General features: G+C 40.6%; 2 protein-coding genes across 2 annotated transcripts in view; both read right to left on the bottom strand.

Annotated features, from left to right (window-relative positions):
* Positions 1 to 23,796, bottom strand: part of LOC109615482 (zinc finger protein 501-like) — a 1,152,720-nt gene that overhangs the window by 829,128 nt on the left and 299,796 nt on the right. The gene's annotated exons all lie outside the window — the stretch shown is intronic.
* LOC105005982 (NLR family CARD domain-containing protein 3-like) lies at positions 1,850 to 12,216 on the bottom strand. Its single transcript, XM_020050789.3, has 7 exons — positions 12,146 to 12,216; positions 11,776 to 12,001; positions 9,764 to 11,543; positions 8,995 to 9,168; positions 7,326 to 7,499; positions 4,171 to 4,217; positions 1,850 to 2,492 (listed from the first exon to the last, which is right to left on the bottom strand). The coding sequence occupies exons 2-7, from the start codon at positions 11,981 to 11,983 to the stop codon at positions 1,942 to 1,944; spliced, it is 2,934 nt and encodes a 977-aa protein (XP_019906348.3). The 5' UTR covers positions 11,984 to 12,001; positions 12,146 to 12,216; the 3' UTR covers positions 1,850 to 1,941.

The raw sequence follows: 23,796 nt of genomic DNA, 5'->3' as shown, positions 1-23,796 counted from the left end.
AATGCATAAAAATTCACCCTAGCCTCAAAAACGGCAAAAGAACGCTGGCTGAGCTGGAACGCTAGCGCGTCCCCATAGCAAGTGAATTGAAACAAACCTTCGTTCAGCCTCTTCAAACCTGAATGAAGCTTAAAATTCCATAGCCTCAAAAAAGCACCAAAACAGGTCTCCTCTTTTATTTTACTACTGTAACCTCATTTCACAACGAAAAATAACAACTGGCATAGGAAGTAAACATCTGGTCCTATATGGTATTAATTGCGCTTAAACCTGCGTTATGTGGAAATATATAAAAAAATCCCCTTTTCTGACTATTTCTAGTCTAGCGTTTGAAGTCATTGAATGGCGCTAGCCATATTTTATTCAAAAGAGGACATTCTCCTGATTAAAATGATGCCCCACGTGTACCTTGAAACTTAAATGAGTCACATTATTTTTTTTCGTACAACATCATCACTCATCTTTTTGTGAGTTTAGGTGTTTACTAATGCTGATGAGTATTAGTAAGTAAACCGGAAACTGCAATGCCGATTTCTAGACAAAAGCGGAAGTTCATTACTACGCTGATGCACAAAGCCTATTCGATCCAAACAAACACGTGCGCGTTCTCGTAACTCTTGAAGGAAAAGCAATGTTTTATTTCTAATAATTTATCCTGTTTTCCAGGTCGGTAATATACAAAAGTGCACTGGACATTTCGAATCTTGCCTGTATGTAGAGAGTTGGGAAAGCATAGTAATTTTATAAAAACTATTGTTGAATGCAAAATGACATGATGGTGGTGCCTTCATTTGAAAAAAACTAATTTGTTACAGTACAGTATGAACATTTTATTTTCAAAAACAACCCTCCTGACAATATCCCTAGGATTATTATAATAGAATTTTGTACATTTCTTGTTGAGGAACGTTGCAGTTGTTGCACTGTAAGGGTTAGCTAGTTCCTGTGAGCTGGCTCCAGTTAGCTGTATGCTAGTTCCAGTGAAGTGTTTCTTAGTTTCGGTTTGCACTTTGCTAGCTTGTTCAGCCTTGTTATATTCGTGTTAACCTTAAATTTAATTTGCAATTGTCTACTCCTTTTACCAGATTTTACTACACTAGTTGAACATGAAGGTGTTTTACACACAAGTACATTATTACTGCTGTATAATAAATGTCTGATGTAAAAAGGGCTTGACAAAATTACATTTGATTGACTGATTAATATGACTATTTATTTTGACATGCCTGTTTACACGTCAACTGAAAAGACATTACTCATCTCTTCCTCCATGATGTCCATGTTTCCAGAGTGGTTGTTTACACATTGTCTTTATAGCCTAAACAATCCTGTCATTCTTGAAGAGAGGATTATGTGCTATCACTAGTATTCTAACACCAAACCATTAGTTCAAACTCTTTTTGCCCACTGAGTAAATAAAGGATACCTCCTTATTAGGTTATTATTTTGTGTCTCTTTAAGTAAAGTGATGAATTATCCTACCTAAACCTTCTCCAACTAATGACACGTGGGTAGCTATAAACCCTTAATAACTGATACTTCACCATTAGTTAATTATTTTGTGGCCCCTTAAGTAGTGATGAATAATCATTCATTAATAATCACTAACGACATGAGTTCATGTTCTGTCTGAACAAATGACACTAAACTCTGTTAATGCAAATCATTAATAAATTAAGGGTAATCATTATTAACCGTTTGTTTATGTCTTTGTTCATCATTCATCCATGTTAACTACTGTATTCCTTAATGGTTGTTCATGTACCCTTATCAGAAAGTGTTACTGAAATCTGATATTGTGATTGAACGGACCCCAACATCAGCTGATACGTCGCTGACCAATGGGGTATGTGAGGAGGTGTTCTTATCGGGTTTCACTAATTTATTCTCAGTGTTTTACTACGGTGTCCTATTGAACATGACCATGATTAGAGTGAAACATCATGTTGTGTTTGACAAAGGGACCTTCTGACACAGAGACACTGAGGAGTCAGAATAAACCCTAAACCCTGGATAGAGGGGCTCAGTGAATGTGGTGTTGAATGTGTACAGGTGGGTCAGTGTGTCAGAGGAGACCCTGTAGAAGGAGAGAGTGCCAGCTGGCCAGTCCAGATACACTCCTACTCTGTGGGAGCCTGAGGAGGTGACAGGTAGGAGAGTTTTCTTATTATTGTGCCTGACATAGTAACTGTTACTAAAACCGGCCAGACTCCAGGACTGGTCATTGTTTCCAAGTAGACAGTCAACACCCCCTCCTCTCCTGTTGATTCCTTTATATGTCACTCCTATCCTAACCTTTCTCCGACTCCACTCTACCTCCCAGTAACAGCGTCCAGACAGACCCTCTCTACACAACACCAGTGGCCAGTAATCAAATCTCTCTGGGTGATCAGGATATGGCTGCTCCTCTCTCCATGTCACCTTTCTGTTCTCCTCAGACAGAGAGAGGTTTCTGTTTACTGTGTTTGGGTCCAGTGTGAGATCACAGACATCTGATGGATGAGACCAAGACACAATATTACACATCATCTTTCATATAAATAATTAATTTGCATTTTATTGCATGAAATAAGTATTTGATCACCTACCAACTAGTAAGAATTCCGGCCCTTACAGACCTGTTTCTTTTTCTTTAAGAAGCCCTCATGTTCTCCACTCATTACATGTATTAACTGCACCTGTTTGAACTCGTTACCTGTATAAAAGACACCTGTCTACACACTCAATCAAACAGACTCCAACCTCTCCACAATGGCCAAGACCAGAGAGCTGTGTAAGGATATCAGGGATAAAATTGTAGACCTGCACAAGGCTGGGATGGGCTACAGGACAATAGGCAAGCAGCTTGGTGAGAAGGCAACAACTGTTGGCGCAATTATTAGAAAATGGAAGAAGTTCAAGATGACGGTCTGGGGCTCCGTGCAAGATCTTTCGTGGGGCATCAATGATCATGAGGAAGGTGAGGGATCAGCCCAGAACTACACTGCAGGACCTGGTCAATGACCTGAAGAGAGCTGAAACCACAGTCTCAAAGAAAACCATTTGTAACACACTACGCCGTCATGGATTAAAATCCTGCAGTGCACCAAAGGTCCCCCTGCTCAAGCCAGCGCATGTCCAGGCCTGTCTGAAGTTTGCCAGTGACCATCTGGATGATCCAGAGGAGGAATGGGAGAAGGTCATGTGGTCTGATGAGACAAAAATGTTGCTTTTTGGTCTAAACTCCACTTGCCGTGTTTGGAGGAAAAAGGATGAGTACAACCCCAAGAACACCATCCCAACCGTGAAGCATGGAGGTGGAAACATAATTCTTTGGGGAATCTTTTCTGCAAAGGGGACAGGACGACTACACCATATTGAGGGGAGGATGGATGGGGCCATTTATCACGAGGTTGGCCAACAACCTCCTTCCCTCAGTAAGAGCATTGAAGATGGGTCGTGGCTGGGTCTTCCAGCATGACAACGAAACCTGAAGGATCTGGAGAAGGTCTGTATGGAGGAGTGGGCCAAAATCCCTATTGGCAGTGTGTGCAAACCTGGTCAAGAACTACAGGAAATGTATGACTGTAATTGCAAACAAAGGTTTCTGTACCACATTTTGAGTTCTGCTTTTCATTGAAGATGGGTCGTGGCTGGGTCTTCCAGCATGACAATGACCTGAAACACACAGCCAGGGCAACTAAGGAGTGGCTCCGTAAGAAGCATCTCAAGTTCCTGGAGTGGCCTAGCCAGTCTCTAGACCTGAAACCCAATAGAAAATCTTTGGAGGGAGCTGAAAGTCTGTATTGCCCAGCGACAGCGACGAAACCTGAAGGATCTGGAGAAGGTCTGTATGGAGTAGTGGGCCAAAATCCCTGCTGCAGTGTGTGCAAACCTGGTCAAGAACTACAGGAAACGTAGGATCTCTGTAATTGCAAACAAAGGTTTCTGTACCAAATATTATGTTCTGCTTTTATGATGTATCAAATACTTATGTCATGCAATGAAATGCAAATTAATTATTTAAAAATCATACAATGAGATTTTCTGGATTTTTGTTTTAGATTCCATCACTCACAGTTGAAGAGTACCTATGATAGAAATGACAGACTTCTACATGCTTTGTAAGTGGGAAAACCTGCAAATTCTTGTTCTCCCCACTGTATGTGTTCTGTATAATAAATCACTTACATTTCTTCAGTCCTGATTTCAGCTTCCACTCTCCACCATGATCCATACTGTGGAAGAAGCAGAAGAGCAGACTGTCTTATACCCACACACACACACACACACACAAGTGAGGTCCTGACGACTCCACAAAATCTGCCTGAACGTTATCTTCTCTATACAACCTAGGGATGCAACGGTACAAGGTATGTTAGCGAACCCTGCAGAAGGTACTTCACAAAGCAAATGGAGAGTAAATATGAGGAAACGTTCCAGAAGGTTAAGGAGATGGTAATGGACACGAAGCGCAGGATTACACTGAATACAGATGCTTGGACAAGCATTGCAATGGAGGGCTACCTGGGTGTTACCTGACATTTCATTGGAGAAGGCTGGGAGATTACTTCATTCTGCCTCAACACAATGCTACTGGACAACCGACACACTGCAGCTAACATTGCATCATGGATAGAGGAAGTTACTGACAAGTTTGAGATGCTCCCAGTAAAGTCCAGGCTGTTGTGCATGATATTGGTGAAAACACAGTGGCAGCAGTAAAAATACTAAAGGAGAATAATGGATGGTCCTCAATACACAGTGCTGGACATAATCTCCAATTAGTGGTCAACCAGGCACTGAAGAACCCCACCATCAACAAAGCAGTTGAGGCTACTATATGTTTGGTAGAGCATTTCAAGAAGGGTGACCTGGAAACCAACAATCTGAAGATGAAACAAAACCAAGTGGTCAACCTGAGCACAAGTTGTTGCAGGATGTTCGTACCTAGTGGAGTAACACATTCTGTATGTTAAGACCCTGTTGGAACAGAGATGGTCTGTGACATGGTGGAATAACACATTCTATATGTTAAGACCCTGTTGGAACAGAGATGGTCTGTGACATGGTGGAATAAAACATTCTATATGTTAAGACCCTGTTGGAACAGAGATGGTCTGTTACTGCAACTCTTTCAGATCCAGTCGTGACACAGAAAGACAAACACCACCTGGACCTGAAAACTGAACAGTGCAGTCTAGTGGAAGAATTGACATACAGTGATCAGCCATAACATTATGACCACTGATACCAGAGGAAATATATTCATTATATTCATGCATTGGAGGCCAATAGAAATGGTTGAGAGGAGAACCAGCAGAAGCAAACATTGTCCCCGAGGATGTGTCTCTGAAAGGAGTTTCTCTGCGGAACTCTCTGCTTGTCAGAGTGATGGGAGCAATGAACATGAAGAGAATGATAATTAGATAATGGTGATAAATACTGATGTAAATTCAGGAGCAATCTCTTTCTAAGACAGAAAATCCCCTTTGTTGGTGGAAGTCATATTAAAAAAGGTTCCCAACACTAAAAAAGTTAACCTGTAATTATATTTCTGCAATTTGAGCATTACTTGGCACAACTCATGCGGTGTAATGTTTGATTAGCAATAGATCTGTGAAACTACTGAGTCATTATGGGTGTTATTTATCAACTAATCAAAAAATCAACACATTTTTATAATAAATAATCCATTATCAAAAATGTTTATAGCTAAAGCCCTGCACCACACTGAACAAACTACCACCACGTTGAACAAACTACCACCACTTGAACAAACTACCACCACAGTGAAAAAACTACCACCACAGTGAAAAAACTACCACCACAGTCAACTGACTACCACCACAGGGAACTAACTACCAATACACTGAACTAACTACCACCATGCTGAATAAACTACCACCACGCTGAACAAACTACCACCACATGGAACTAACTAAAACAGTGAACAAACTATCATCGCAGGGAACTAACTACCACCACACAGAACTAACTACCACCATGCTGAACAACGTACCACCACACTGAACTAACTACTACCACGCTGAATAAACAACAACCACGTTGAACTACCTACCACAGTGAAAAAACTACCACTACAGGGAACTAACTACCACTACAGGGAACTAACTACCACCACAGGGAACTAACTACCACCACAGGGAACTAACTACCACCACAGGGAACTAACTACCACCACAGGGAACTAACTACCACCACGCTGTATTAATTACTACCAAAGTGAACTAACTACCACACTGAACTATGTACCACCACACTGTACCACCACACTGTACTAATTACCACCACACTGTACTAATTACCACCACACTGTACTAACTACCACCACACTGTACTAACTACCACCACACTGTACTAACCACAGATGGAGTCAAGACCACAACCCTGGAGACCCAGACCAAGTTCCAGTGGGTCAAGACCACACTAAACTTACTACCAACACGCTGAACAAACTACCAACAAAGGGAACTAACTACCACCACAGGGAACTAACTACCACCACAAGGAACTAACTACCACCACAAGGAACTAACTACCACCACAAGGAACTAACTACCACCACAAGGAACTAACTACCACCACACTGCACTAATAACTACCAAAGTGAACTAACTACCACACTGAACTAACTACTACCACCATGTTGAACAAACTACCACCATGTTGAACAAACTACCACCATGTTGAACAAACTACCACCACACTGAACAAACTACCACCACACTGAACAAACTACCACCACACTGAACAAACTACAACCACACTGAACTAACTACCACCGCACTGAACTAACTACCACCGCACTGAACTAACTACCACCGCACTGAACTAACTACCACCGCACTGAACTAACTACCACCACACTGAACTAACTACCACCACACTGAACTAACTACCACCACACTGAACTAACTACCACCACACTGCAGGTTAGACAGTGACGAGGCTGACAATGTGCTCCACCTGGTACCATTGTAAAGATCATATGTAGTCACTCTAAATAAGCTTCACAGATATACTTATTCAGCAGTAGAAAGGTTGATGGTGTTGTAATTACTAGTGAAAACAAAGACAGACTAGCTGATGTCTGAACATCAATGGTGCAGTCAGAATAGTAATGAATAAGTAATGTGTTTTCCTCAAATTCACAATTAACCAGCTTGATATCATGTCAGTGTACACTGACTTTGAAACTTTGTTCATGCTACACAAAATGAGTACCAGTAGGCAGGTCTGTATTTGATACATGAAGCAAAACAACAAGAAAACTTTATACAGCATTACTGATTACTGATAGAGAAAACATCTACAGGACATACTTGAGTTTCTCCAGTCTCCAGTGTGGATCCTCCAGTCCAGCAGAGAGCAGTCTGACTCCTGAGTCTCCTGGGTGATTGTAGCTCAGATCCAGTTCTTTCAGGTGTGAGGGGTTTGACTTCAGAGCTGAGACCAGAGAAGCACAGCTTTCCTCTGAGACCAGACAGCCTGACAACCTGCAGAGAGTTGATCATAAGTTCACAAACTAATCACATTTACAATATATTTTCACTTTCAAGCATGATTTCACAAGATGCTTCTGCCATTAAAATCTTTCTTTAGTAGGGCTCAATAAAATCTGTTAAATTTTTTCCCAAATTCCATGAAAAACGTTTTATTTTGTTGTGATTGCGTTTTTTTTTTATGTCACACCTCCACATAAACACCCAAGACAGTTGTGGTGGGTCAGCTGTTTCTTCACCTGCAACCACCCCCGATTCTTAATAACACGTCCTCAACTATATGGATAAAGTGAAATTCTAAATCCCACATCAAAACTGAACATGCAAATACAGAAAATGCTGCTGCAACACACAGTTCATGCATCTGCCCAAGAGACTACATTGTTTAATTTGTATTAGAGCAAAACTATTCTCTCTTGACAAATGTCTTTCACAAAATGTGTATAAATATAATCACTTTGTAAACATGCCTGAGATAAATAACAATAACCGACAGGTGCTGACTTAGCTCACAGTATAAACCATTATCAATGGAATAACCTTGTACACAGTAGGTCTGTGGATAGAAGAAGTACTACTAGTGGTCCTTGTCCCCCTGGTTGGGAACCACTGCTGTACATAAAGAGATTCACACTGAGTGATGGAGAGACACGTTCTGATATACTGAAATGTAGCCTACTTCAGAGGCACACTATTGTCTAATTCTGTCAGAACTAACAGATCATTACAAAAACATTGTTAGGGTTAGAAATGTAAATCAACCTGCCCTTTACCCAAATAATATTTAGTGACCCTCTGCCTGGCTGCATGCTGGATATAACCCCTGTGCTGTGGGTTATGAGACAACCAGTGCATCACTACTAGACCCACAGACCTGTCTGAGTGTGCTGACGGTTTCTTACAGAATGTTCCGGTGTTGATCTACTGTGAAAATGAGTGAGGTCGGTTATATCAGCATCTGAACACACCTCAACCAATGATCTATGAATTATTGCCTAACAAGTTTCACATGTAGATCCACATGACACAGTGACACAACCACTGAGCTAGAAAAAAGGAACAACACACACACACAAACTGCTTGCAACGCCCAATGTTCTTCCAGATTTGCTGCAGCAAAATGTGATCTTAATTATTATGAACATTATGGGACTGTAAGTGTAATAATAATACACTGGGAATGAATGGTGGATCAGTGGACATCAGAGGGGGGGAATGAAGATTAGTTATAATGTTGGATATACTTGGACTAACAGAAAACTATTATTTATTATGAAATATTGTGTTTTTGTTTGTCATGGTGGTCCTGATAGTTGTGGTGTGTTTCCTTCCAGGCCTGCTGGGATGTCTGACAGGATTTGGTCTTTACCAGGGATGGAGGCTTGGACCTGCTGGCAGCTCAGAGCAGGTGGAGGTGGGAACACCGCAGACATTGGTATTTCCCTTCTGTTGTGTTGACATGTTTATTGTCTTGCTGTCAGTTACTCACCTCAGAGTCTCCAGTCTACATTGTGGATCCTTCAGCCAAGCAGAGAGATGCTCTACTCCGGTATCCTTCAGGTCATTGTTACTCAGATCCAGTTCTTTCAGGAGTGAGGGGTTTGACTTCAGAGCTGAGACCAGAGAAGCACAGCCTTCCTCAGTGATTCCACAAACAGACAGCCTGGAAAGAGATTATACTGTTTATATGAAACATCAGAACATAAAAATATTACATCATTGTCATGTCAACTCATCTTTGGTGTATACTTTCAAAATGAAAAATGCCAATATGACACTAGAATGTAGAAAATAAACGTCCTATATAGAGTATCATCAAAATACTACTATTACTCACCTTAGAGTCTCCAGTCTACATTGTGGATCTTTCAGCAAAGCAGAGAGCTGCTCCACTCCCGTATCCTTCAGGTCATTGTTACTCAGATCCAGTTCTTTTAGATGTGAGGGGTTTGACTTAAGAGCTGAGACCAGAGAAGCACATACTTCCTCAGTGATTCCACAACCTGCCAGTCTGGAAAAAGATTATCATGATGTCACAAACAGAACAATAGATTTCATCATTGTCATTTCAACTTCGTTTGTACTTTTAAAACTAACATTGTAATACAGGACACTAGAATGTACATCCTGTACATAAAATCATTAATGTTGTCAATAAATATACTGTAGATTAAAGAGGTTTTGTGTGTGGGGGGGTCTGTGTGTCTGTGTGTGTGTCTGTGTGTGTGTGGGATGATAATTTGCATGACTGTACTTACAAAGCAGTTCGGCAGGTTTTGATCACTGACAGCAACCCCAGAAGACCTTTCTCTGATGTGGAGTATTTCTTCAGGTCAAACACATCAATCTCATCTTCTGAAGTCAGTAAAACAAAGGCCAGAGTTGACCACTGTGCAGGTGTCAGTTCTTCTCTGGAGAGACGTCCTGAACTCAGGTATCTTTGGATCTCCTCCACTAGAGAATGGTCATTCAGTTCATTCAGACAGTGGAACAGATTGATACACCTCTCTGAAGAGGGATTCTCCCTGATCTTCTCCTTGATGTACTTCACTGTTTCATCATGGCTCTGTGAGCTGCTTATGGTCTTTGTCAGTAGACCTCGTAAATGCTTCTGATTTGACTCCAGTGAGAGACCCAGAAGGAAGCGAAGGAAAAGGTCCAGGTGTCCAGTCTTACTCTGGAAGGCTTTATCCACAGCAGTCTTGTAGAATGTGACTTGGTCTCTTAGCTGCACTGAAACATTCCTGTCGGTTGATTGTTGTTCATCCATTAGATTCTCATTGTTGTTGATGAATGAGAGAAACACATATAATGCAGCTAGAAACTGAATGCTCAGATGGACAAAGCAGAACGTCTTGTCCTGGTTCAGCCCACATTCCTCTTTAAAGATCTGTGTGCAGACTCCTGAGTACACTGATGCTTCATTGATATCAATGCCACACTCTTTCAGGTGTTCTTCATAGAATAATAGATTACCGTTCTGTAGCTGTTGAAAAGCCAGTTTTCCCAGTTTCAGAATGCTCTCTTTACTCCGGTCTGTATCGGTCTCGTTTTTCCCATCATACTTTACATTCCTGTGTTTGGACTGAAACACAAGGAAGTGTGAGTACATGTCTGTTAGGGTCTTGGGCAGCTCTACTTCATTATCTGTAGTCAACATGTACTCAAGTATTGTAGCAGTGATCCAACAGAAGACTGGTATGTGACACAAGATTTGGAGCCTCCTTGATGTCTTTATTTGTGAGATGATTCTACTGGCCAGGTCCTCATCACTGAATCTCTTCCTGAAGTACTCCTCTTTCTGTTGGTCATTAAGCCCTCTGATCTCTGTCACCTGGTCAACACACCATGAAGGGATCTGATTGGCTGCTGCAGGTCTGGTAGTTATCCAGAGGAGAGCAGAGGGAAGCAGATTTCCCTTGATGAGGTTTGTCAGCAGCACATCCACTGAGGTTGACTCTGTCACATCACAACAGCTCTGGTTGTTCTGGAAGTCAAGGGGCAGTCGGCACTCATCCAGACCATCAAAGATGAACAGAACTTTGTATTGGTTGTAGTTAGAGATTCTTGCTTTTTTGGTTTCAATTGAGAAATGATTGATGAGTTGAATCAAACTTCCCCCTTTCATCAAATTCAGCTCCCTAAAAGGGATGGGAAATACAAATTGGACATCCTGATTGGCTTTTCCTTCAGTCCAATCCAGAATGAACTTCTGCACAGAGACTGTTTTTCCAATTCCAGCGACTCCCTTTGTCATCACAGTTCTCATAGGTTTGTCTTGTCCAGGTAAGGGTTTGAAGATGTCATTACATTTGATTACTGTCTCTGGTCTTGCTTGTTTCGTATTTGCTGTCTCAATCTGTCTCACCTCATGTTCATTATTGTCCTCTCCCTTTCCACCCTCTGTGATGTAGAGCTCTGTGTAGATCTTATTGAGAAGTGTTGGGTGCCCTTGTTCAGCGATACCCTCAAACACACACTGAAACTTCTTCTTCAGGTTAGATTTGAGATCATGTTGGCAAATCACAGCAAGCTCGCCTGAATGAAGAAATAATACAGAATATTCTTTCTTTAAACAATGACAACTGTAGGATTGTATTGTAATCTTCTCTCTCTTCACTCTATCTTGTACTGTGTTAAATTATTCAACACATCACCACTAGAAGAGGCCACCAGATGTTGTCTTAAGGTTGCTACATTATTATTGAGTTAAACAGCTACAAAAAGCTTTTAAATGTTCCTCATAATCAGACATTCAACAGTATTTTACTTTTCTCCAGTGTGTCAGCAAGTTCCTTCTGGTTCATGTTCCTCAGGACATGCAGTGTGATCTTCAGAGCCCCCTCTTTGGCACTGGTCTCTTTCTCATCTTCAGGGTCCAAACCTTCCTCATCTTCCCTCTGACTCTCAAAGCCTTCTGGTAGATCTGAACTCAGTATTGTCTTAAACCTCTTCAACTCTTTCTTCACAAATGTCATTATATTTTGTTCAAGTAACTGAAGGGTGAGAGTGAAAACGTTAACATCGGGATAAATCAAATTTAATCAAATATCAGAAAAATATTAACAATTAATTACTGACTGACAGATTAACTTTTCTTGAAGTAAACAAAAACAAATGTACATAAGAGAACCACATACACTGAATATTGAGGAAAGGTCTTTTTGATGACTCTGGACGGATTGAACACTGAGAATCCTTGACTCTGATCTCTCCAGTGGGTGTCTGTGGACAAAACATGACATTACATCTACACTTCCAGATTGAACAATTTTCAGGATTAAACATTTTTACCGTTACAAACGAGACGTAGAAATAGAGATTTGAAGGAGGGGTGAGGAAACATGTAGTAATATATGGTACTACTCATAGTGGAACAATGACTACTGTAAATGTAGTAATATATGGTACTACTCATAGTGGAACAATGACTACTGTAAATGTAGTAATATATGGTACTACTCATAGTGGAACAATGACTACTGTAAATGTAGTAATATATGGTACTACTCATAGTGGAACAGGAGACTACTGTAAATGTAGTAATACAGGTGCTGTTCATAAAATTAGAATATCATCATAAAGTTAATTTATTTCAGTAATTCCATTCATAATGTGAAACTTGTATAATGTATACATTCATTCCACAGAGACTGATATATTTCAAGTGTTTATTTCTTTTAATTTTGATTTCTTTTAATTTCAGTATCTCAGAAAATGTGAATATTGTGAAAAGGTTCAATATTCAAGACACCTGGTGCCACATTCTAATCAGCTAATTACCAGGAAGTTTTAGAGCACTTCATGCTTCCTGCTGCTGACCAACTTTATGGAGATGCAGATTTCATTTTCCAACAGGACTTGGCACCTGCACACAAGTGCCAAAGCTACCAGTACCTGGTTTAAGGACCATGGTATCCCTGTTCTTAATTGGCCAGCAAACTCGCCTGCCCTTAACCCTATAGAAAATCTATGGGGTATTGTGAAGAGAAAGATGCGATACGCCAGACCCAACAATGCAGAAGAGCTGAAGGCCACTATCAGAGCAACCTGGGCTCTCATAACACCTGAGCAGTGCCACAGATTGATCGACTCCATGTCACGCCGCATTGCTGCAGTAATTCAGGCAAAAGGAGCCCCAACTAAGTATTGAGTGCTGTACATGCTCATACTTTTCATGTGCAAGAATTTTTTTGTATTGGTCTTAAGTAATGTTCAAATTTTCAGAGATACTAAATTTGGGATTTTCATTAGTTGTCACATAATCATCACAATTAAAATAAATAAACATTTGAAATATATCAGTCTGTGTGTTATGAATGAATATAATATACAAGTTTCATTTTTGAATGGAATTACTGAAATAAATCAACTTTTTGATGATATTCAAATTTTATGACCAGCAGCAAGGATATGGTACTACTAATAGTGGAACAGTGACTACTGTAAATGTAGTAATATATGGTACTAATCGTAGTCGAACATTACTATACACACTCTGCCATTGAATAATGTGGGCTTCGGTATACTCTCAAACAATTTTAGCTCATAGTTAAAAATCACAACCAACATGTTTATTCATGAACTTTGAACTGGATATTGGGGGAACAAGTAAAGAATGTTTTACTGGTTCTTCTCTCTCAATAGAGGTTTTACTTCCTTTCATTTGACAAGGCTACTTTACAATTCTAAATAGCCAATAAATTACAAAGAAACATTTGAGAAAATGAATCACATTAATCTCATCTCATGACTAATTTTCATGTCTTGTTTCTAGCAAAAGCAGGACACGATGTTTCAATGTCTGTCTGAACAACAGACTATCTTGACTGGCGCCACCATTAGCTGATGTTAGCATCAATTTAAAATGGTTCATCAGCAATTTGAGTTACAGTAGATCATCTTTTGGATTGGACCACACAGGCCACGTCATAATTTTATGGCTGATTGGTGTAAGTCAACCACTGGAAAACACGCAAAAAAATACAAACAATGTAATCTTCCAATGGTGGACTTTTAAAGGCAAACCGCAAATTTCACTATTAGCTATTAGCTGCAGGAGCTGTGCCGGGGGGCTAACAACACTATTGTTTCTTCCTGGTGGCACAAATACATTTTTCTCCGTTTTTACACTAACATAATCCTTGCAATTTACGTCTGAAGCTGAGCCTCTAACTCTGTTATCTTTACCTGAAGACAATAGTTCTCCTCCATGTTTAAATTACAACAACTACAATGAGTAGTTATAATGGTACTTCGCGTCGGGTGTTCAGGGGTGAGTAGCTCCGTTTGTTATGTCCAAATAGAGTCTCGGTGTAGAGAGGTTAGGTAAAAAGATAAGAACAATACATTGCTAAACTTGTAAAACATAATACAACCACTTGGTTTATATGAAGCAACTTCGAGTTTGGCAGGTGGCCAGGTAGGTAACAGCAAGCAGCGTACAGCTGCAATACCGTTCTTTACTGTGGAAAGGATCCTAAGATCATCCACCACATTTGTCTCACCAGTGTGTTCTTTTTTCTCAGAATGTACCAAACTTTGATTTGGCCACTCCTAATGTTCCTGCTATCTCTCTGATGGATTTTTTTTTTTAATGCAGCCTAAGAATGGCCTGTTTAACTTGCATTGAGAGCTACTTTGACCGCATGTTGTGGGTTCACAGTAACAGCTTCCGAATGTGAATGCCACACCTGGAATCAACTCCAGACCTTTTACCTGCTTAATTGATGAAGAAATAATGACAGAATATCCCACATCTGTCCCTGAAACAGCTTTTGAGTCAATTGTCCAATTACTTCTGGTTTCTTGAAAGAGGGGGCTACATATTAAAGCGCTGTGATTCCTAAACCCTTCCTCCAATTTGGAAGTGAATACCCTCAAAAGCTGAGAGACTGCACATTAAGGCCATATTCATTATTAACTGAACAGTGTACAAATATTTCAGGACCTAACTGTATATCATGAAAGTTTCAGGATAATGAGATCCATTGACACCAATTAACTTGGAATATGAACCAATTAGACTACATTATCTTTGGATGTAGTATTTCATCATCATTCTTTATCAGACACTGTTTCTATGGTCCCATGTACAATTTTTCCAGACCATTTTTTCTGATTTGACATTACTGCATGCATGCAGGCCCTTGTAATTTTTTTCCCAATACTGCCAGCTTGTTACTGATTTCATATTGTGATACAAGTATATAGGAGAAGGAGTGGCATCTACAACAACGATAACATGGAGCCGGCAGGTGATCCTGATCACAACAGAGGTCAAACAGTCTGAGGAGATTCCAAGTTCTGACTGACCAACAAGAGTGGGCTGTGGTCAACTTCAGGCTAGAAATTATATTGGACTTACAGACATTTGGCAGCATATCTCGGACAGTGACGGCATGTTCAACAATGTGGAAGCCTTAAGTTTGCCAACTATTACAAACATGCTGAAAAGGCACCAGCTGTCTCTAAAACAGCTATACCAAAATGAAGAGACAGATTGAAGCAACCGAGGACTGAATATGTTCAGGTATGTTCAGTTTCAATATGTCGGTTGTGAAGAATTCCCTCAAAATTCAACATCATTGCATCATTACATCATCTACATCATTATACATCATCGTTGGACTTCAGTAATTCTCTATCCAAAAGGTTGTTTTAGAGGGTGATGGTGTTGGATGCAGAAAACCACCACAAACATATTTTTGGATGAGCCAGGCCTCAACCTGGCCAAGACAAGGAGGAGAGGTTGGAATTTACTGGGCGTCAGATCAGGTTCCACCATGCTCAAATGGTGCCACCATGATTTCAGACCCATCCACAATTAACCACCCTGTGCTTACCCTCATACTCTCCTTTCCTTAACCCGACAGAGGAATTCTTCTCCTCATGGAGGTGTAATGTATATGATAGGCGGCCTCACGAACAAGTCACCCTTCTCCTGGCCATGGATGGCGCATGCAATAACATCACGGCAGACCAGTGTAAGGCCTGGATTTGCCATCTCGAAGATTCTTCCCAAGATGTTTGGCTGATGAAAACTTTCATTGTGATGTGGATGAGAACGTGTGGCAAAATCCCCAAGACAGGGTTGATGGAAATACAGAAGTAGTATGAATCCTTTGTTTTGCTTTTTACAGGGAGCCAGGTGAGGAACACTGCAGTGGACATTTTACTGTAGTTTTTTTGTAGCTAATAATTTTTTATGCTTTGATTCCAAGAAACCTATGTTGTGATTTAATTGTATTTCATCAATAAATGTCAGATTTTGTTCTGTAGTATTCTCTCTACTAGCTTTACCTTTAACAGTGATGTATTTATGTGCAGTACCAAAATGAAACACGCATCACATTTTGAACTAGAATATTAATGATTGTATGAACAACTACACGGTGAAACTATCAGTATCTTTTATATGGGTGATCAAAATTAAAGTTCCTATGGTAATTCTCGATAAATGACTTATTTGAATAAATGATTCTGCATGTCCAAGGTTTCTTTAAAGATACTAATGCACAATGCAATGTTTTGAACAATGTTTTTGGACAGCCTGTTATACGAGTGATGATTATTTTGAGTTTTGTGTCTAAAGGAAAATGACATCAAGGTTCTGAAAGTAGTGCCAGTGATTGTAAAAATGCAAAACACTAATAATAATAATCAATATATATTATATTAAAATGTGTACAAATCATAATAAGTAACCATTACATCAACCAAACTGATTTTCACCTTGGTGGGTTTATTAATTTAGTTCATTGTCCCTCCTTCATTTAATGCAGCTTAATAAATATGACACAATACATTTAGGTATTTATCAGTATTGTTTTCATGGTACAATGTATAATGCAGATTAAAACCATGAAATTCCAAGATCCATAAGTACACCATGGTATAAATGATGAATAGCATGGTGTTATTTAGGGACATGGAAGGACCATCATATTTTAAGTCTACAATGTGGTACATATTTAGGTATAAAAACAAGGATCATATCCATAATTAGACTCATATGTATATGTTGTCATAAAATGTATGTACATTTTGGTGTTTTAATTTCCTGTAATGTATTAGACTTTTTAAAATGATAATCAAGAAAGACTGCATGTTATCATGCAATCCGCTAATGTGGAACCAAATAAACAAATAAGAGAAGGTTAACAATCACTGACCATGATCCATTACTTCCTACCTTTGTTCAGTAGAAATGTCTCCCTCTCTGAATTTCACTGGTTGAACCATAGACCTTTCACTCTTCATAGACACACAGCTGGGTACAGAGGAGGCTGGTCTCTCATGATGGCTTATCCTTCAACACAACAAATAACAACATTATATCTTTCATCTACTATGAGATGGGAAAAGAATAGTAATTTCACCTTTGAACTTTGGTTTTATGGTCCCTAGGAAGATTAAATTCAGATGAAGGATACATAAATTATAAAAATGTGTCTACTTCTTCTAAATCATACAACCCTGTTTCCAAAAAAGTTAGGACATTGTTAAACATAAAGAAAAACAGAATGCAATGATGTGGATATCAATGATGTGGATATCACAGAGTAAGCCTAGTCTAGGATTAATAAATCAAGTTCAAAAGAAAACTCCATTGAGCTTGTTTTTTTACTCTTAGACGAGGCTTAATGAGTCTGCGAAACCTGCCCTATATTCAATAGAAAATAGTACAAAGACAACATATCAAATGTTATTGTTTCTTGAAAAATACATGCCCACATTGAATTCTATTCCAGCCACACATTTAAAAAAGCTGGGATAGGGGCAACAAAAGACAGAAAAATGGTATCATAGAAAAAGAATACCTGGTGGAACATTTCACAACTTATCAAGTTAATTGGCAACAGGTAAATAACAAGATTGGGTATAAAAAGAGCATCCCAGATAAGATGAGTCTTTCAAAGGGGAGGGGTTCACCATTCTGTGAAAGACTGCCTAGGCAAATAGTGCAACAATTTATGAATAACGTTTCTCAATGTAATATTTCAACGAGTTTGAGGTTCTCATTATCTACAGTACAAAATATAATTACAAGATTCCAAGAATCCGGAGAAATGTCTGTATGCAAGGGACAAGGCTGAAAACCAATAATGGATGGCTGTGATCTTCGGGCCCTCAGGCGGCACTGCATTAAAAACGTACACAATCCTGTAGTGGACGTCACTACATGGGCTCAAGAAATCTTCTGAAAACCACTGTCTGTGAACAGAGCACATCGCTGCCTCCACAAATGCAAGTTAAAACTTTACCATGCAAAGAAGAAAACATATATAAACAAGATCCAGAAACACTCTCGCCTTCTCTGGGCCCGAGCTCATTTCAGATGGACTGAGGCGAAATGGAAAACTGTCCTGTGGTCTGACTAATCAAAATGTGCAATTCTTTATGGTAATCATGGGCACATCATCCTCCGGGCTAAAGAGGATAGGGACAGTTATAAGTCCACAGTTCAAAAGCCAGCATCCATGATGGTGCATTCATGCACATGGCATGGGTGACTTGCACATCGGGGAAGGCACTATTAATGCTGAACAAAACAGTGGGGAGAACAAGTATTCGATACATTGCTGATTTTGTAGGTTTTCCCACTTACAAAGCATCTAGAGGGTCTGTAAGTTTTATTGTAGGTACAAAAAAATTCCAGAAAATCACTTTATGACTTTTTTATAATTCATTTGCATTTTATTGCATGACATAAGTATTTGATACATCAGAAAAGCAGAACTCAAAATGTGGTACAGAAACCTTTGTTTGCAATTACAGTCATACGTTTCCTGTAGTTCTTGACCAGGTTTGCACACACTGCAGCAGGGATTTTGGCCCACTCCTCCATACAGACCTTCTCCAGATCCTTCAGGTTTCGTTGTCATGCTGGAAGACCCAGCCACGACCCATCTTCAATGCTCTTACTGAGGGAAGGAGGTTGTTGGCCAAGATCTTGTGATAAATGGCCCCATGGTGCAGTCGTCCTGTCCCCTTTGCAGAAAAGCATCCCCAAAGAATGATGTTTCCACCTTCATGCTTCACGGTTGGGATGGTGTTCTTGGGGTTGTACTCATCCTTCTTCTTCCTCCAAACATGGCGAGTGGAGTTTAGACCAAGAAGCTCTATTTTTGTCTCATCAGACCACATGACCTCCTCTGGATCATCCAGATAGTCATTGGCAAACTTCAGACGGGCCTGAACATGCGCTGGCTTGAGCAGGGGGACCTTGCGTGCGCTGCAGGACTTTAATCCATGACGGCGTAATGTGTTACTAATGGTTTTCTTTGAGATTGTGGTCCCAGCTCTTTTCAGGTCATTGACCAGGTCCTGCCGTGTAGTTCTGGGCTGATCCCTCACCTTCCTCATGATCATTGATGCCCCACCAGGTGAGATCTTGCATGGAGCCCCAGACCGAGGGAGATTGACCGTCATCTTGAACTTCTTTTATTTTCCAATAATTGCGCCAAGAGTTGTTGCCTTCTCACCAAGCTGTTTGCCTATTGTCCTGTAGCCCATCCCAGCCTTGAGCAGGTCTACAATTTTATCCCTGAGGTCCTTACACAGCTCTCTGGTCTTGGCCATTGTGGAGAGGTTGGAGTCTGTTTGATTGAGTGTGTGGACAGGTGTTTTATACAGGTAACAAGTTCAAACAGGTGCAGTTAACACAGGTAATTAATGTAGAACAGGAGGGCTTCTTAAAGAAGAACTAACAGGTCTGTGAGAGCCGGAATTCTTACTGGTTGGTAGGTGATCAAATACTTATGTCATGCAATAAAATGCAAATTAATTATTCAATTGATTTTCTGGATTTTAGTTTTAGATTCCATCACTCACAGTTGAAGTGTACCTATGATAAAAAATTACAGACCTCAACAAGTAGGAAAACCTGCAAAATCAGCAGTGTATACAGATTTTGGAGCAACATATGCTGCCACCCAGACAACATCTTTTTCAGGGAAGGCTTTGCTTATTTCAGCAGAACAATGCCAAAGCACATTCTACACGTATTACAACAGCATGGCTCCGTAATAAAAGAGTCAGTGTAATGTGGTGGTGGAGAGGAGGAACCAGGTGCAGGCTTACTTGCATTAGATTGTAGTTTTAATGAAATGAACAACTAATACGAAAACAAAATGAAACAACGTAAAGCACAGAGGGGGCGGAGCAGCTGGTAGAGGCCGAGAGGGCGGAGCAGCCGGGACAGACCGAGAGGGCGGAGCAGCCGGGACAGACCGAGAGGGCGGAGCAGCCGGGAGAGGCCGAGAGGGCGGAGCAGCCGGGACAGACCCGAGAGGATGGAGCAGCCGGGACAGACCGAGAGGGCGGAGCAGCCGGGACAGACCGAGAGGGCGTAGCAGCCGGGACAGACCGAGAGGGCGGAGCAGCCGGGAGTGGCCGAGAGGGCGGAGCAACCGGGACAGACTGAGAGGGCGGAGCAGCCGGGACAGACTGAGAGGGCGGAGCAGCCGGGTGAACCGGTGGCATCGCCTGATGCCTTGGAGCTGGCACCAGGTGTTGGGGTGTTGCTGACTGCTGCTCCAGGTTAGCAGGGGGTCCTGTAGTCCTAGACCTGGTGATGAGCCCTGTACATAGGAACCCCCACTCGGGGTCAGAAGAAGCCCCCTTCAGGCAAACCGTTAGCCCCCCCTTATAACAATTCTGGGGAGGCCTCTAGGCTGCGGCAGGGCCTGGTACCGCGGAAGCCACACACCCGGGTTTGGAAAACCTCCTGGCGACTCCTCAATACCCGAGCCAGAGACTCCCTCCAGCAGGTCACAGTCGTCGTACTCCCCTCCGAGTCATCCGACGTGAGTGAGTCTGAGCCCCAGCCCCCTTCCAGGTGTACTCCCCACCGATGTTCTTCATCAGGCTTCTCCGGCTTCTCCCGTGGCCACTGGCACCGTTCCAGCGTGCCCATGGCGGAGTTTTAAACCCTGCTGGATCCTTTCTTTGGGTCGTTCGTTCTGTAATGTGGTGGTGGAGAGGAGGAACCAGGCGCCGGCTTACTTTCATTCGATTGTCGTTTTAATGAAATGAACAACAAATACGAAAACATAAACTGAAACAACGTAAAGCGTTGTGGAAATTCTTGCACTGATGTATACTTGGTTGTCCTATACATGTATAAATGTGTTACTAGTTAAAGATGCCGAGAGGGATCTGGTGTTTGCCTAGGAGACATCCTTGACCGGCACCAGAGGATTAGAGGGTTACTCGTAAATCAGTTAATCTGTATAACCCTTTAGTGTCTATCTGTTGATTGTCCAGACATTGTGACTCCTCAGGAGTTGAGAAGGTTACCTATGTGAGGGGAGGACAGCCTGTCCCTTGTGTGAAGCCTAGGTAATAATAGAACAAAGGAAATGTGTTCTGTTGAGTTAGGACAGCAACTTACCACACCTCTTTTTCCTCTGATAAATACGAACTGTTCATGTGTTAAGTCAGAGACTCCTCGGATGATTATGTTTGTAAGAGTTTGACGCGTCTCTCTGATTTGCAAATAATTAATAAAACTGTTAAATTGTGCCAAGAGAATTTTGTCTCTGTATTTCCTCATTAAAGAGTTCTAATCGATGGAATTGCCATCACATGATGCAACACAGTGGTAAACAGGTCCCTGTCACAGATTTTTGGAAATGTGTAGCTGGCATCAAATTGACAATGGACAATTTCTCAGTTTCCACATTCGATATATTGTCTTTGTACTATTTTCAATTAAATATAGGGATAAATGATTTGCATATCAGTGCATTCTGTTTATATTTGCATTGATCCAGTGTCCCAAGTTTTTAAAGAATGTGGTTCACACAATGAAAACACTGATTTCATCTGTGCAAATAGTTGAATTTCTTCATGTAATAACTTGTGACAACTCCATTAGTCTGTGACATCTTTTTAAAGGGATTTCTGCCTTACAGAACTCAACCAAATGAGTGAGGTTTGTGGGGGGACTGGCTTGTACTGCCTGATTTAGGTCCTTCCACAACACCTTGACAGATGGCCTAACATTCTGTTCAAGAATATCCCGGTACTTCTTATCTCAGAATCCAAGGTTCACTTAATGATGAGCTGGCTGGCTGCACAGCCAGTGAAGGAAATGTAGCCCCAGATATTGACATTCCCACCAACATACTTGACTATTTGGATGAGGTTCTTCTGGTGGTAGGCATGATTTATTATTATTCCTTGTGGCTCAAGGGAATATTTTGGAAGTGTCCACTTCTAAGCTGATTTGCTGACCTAATATATGCTCTCCATTTGTAAACTATTTGCCTCTGATTGTGCTCAAATCTTTTTGAGATTGTTATATAGCCTTGGTGGGGAACCTTCCTCCTTCACTACCCTCTTCCTGATGTCCTCTGAGATCTCCTTTCCTCTCTGCATTGTGTGTTTTGTATTCATCTGTATGGGTAACACCAAACTGACCAGGTTTCTCATCTCTATTAATCAGAGTCCTGCCCAAACTGTTTCCTACAGACCCGCCTTTAATTGGTTCATTTGGTACCCAATTATGTATCTACCTGATTATACTTACCTGCTTTATTTAACCAATGAAACTTGGGGTTCACTTATTTTTGCACCTGCAATTCCTTTTAAATTTTGTTTTTTGTCTACATGCATGATTTCCTCTAAACCAAAATATGGAATTGGTAGCTATAAACCTTTTATGTCAGATAAAAATGGTTCTGATAAAAGAAAGGTTTTATGGTTTCTTGATGAGAGATTGATACATGTATTTCAACAAAAGTTTGGAAGTTTCACCAGAAGGTGAATTTTTTATAATACTTTTTTACTCATCTTTACCAGGGGTGCCAAAAATTGTGTAGGGCACTGTAAATAATATGGAAGAAATTCATTGGATTCAAACTAATAGCAATACAAGACAAATATACATTGCTTACCCTGCAGTGTGTATGTTGTTCTCCCAAGATAGTTTAGGTTTTGAGGCAGAGGTCCGCATAGCTCTCTTTCCAGAAAGACTTTTTTCAGAGTCAGTGGTCTTTATCATTTCCTCCCAAAAGAGAATCATCTTAGAGGCCCTGGTTCCTTCCTCTTTCTCCCCAGAGAGACTCATTTTGGAAGCAGTAGTCCCCTCTTGTCTTATAGCCTGCATAGAGAAAATAAAAGTCATGAAGAAATCTGTTTAAGGTGTAGCAAACATTTGTATTTTCTTACATGCAACATGGGAAATATGTCTATCCTTGTACAACATCTTTCAAATATTTTCCCCCAAATTGCTCAAACCATCTTCTTCCCTTTTCCTTTGCCATCAATAGAATTCCTGACTGGGACTGCCAGTCAGGAATTCTTAGTGTAGAATATATGGAGCAGAAAGACACCTAATCCTCTTCCATAGATTTGAGCCACAGCTACAATATTGTTTCCTCACCACCAATTTTCTTTCTTTGTTCTTCCTCCCAAATGCATATAAACCCAGGGTTTCTAGAAAAACCTGTTCCTTAGGCACAACTGATTCTAGAGCTGGATGAAAAGCTAAATCAGAATAGTCACCAATTGGATGTTGAAGAGAAGAGCAGGTCTCCAGGAACAGGGTTGTGCAGCCCTGGTCTACAGACTATGTAGAACATTTCACTTAAAAATCTATGAAAAATAACTATCCTTAAACCTCATCCTACATCTAACCTTAACCGTTTCCCTAATCCTTATACTAACACATATTCTAAATCTAACCATAATCTTGACTTTAGCAAACATTTACTTTGTTTATGATAGTTTGTATAATAGTACGTATATTTATAGCGCATCTACAGGTGGCCATTTTGACCTT

Source organism: Esox lucius, chromosome 11 (genome assembly GCF_011004845.1).
Source record: "Esox lucius isolate fEsoLuc1 chromosome 11, fEsoLuc1.pri, whole genome shotgun sequence".
Lineage (NCBI taxonomy): Eukaryota > Metazoa > Chordata > Actinopteri > Esociformes > Esocidae > Esox > Esox lucius.
The sequence above is the reverse complement of the archived record's forward strand: the minus strand, read 5'-3'. Positions and strand labels throughout refer to the sequence as shown.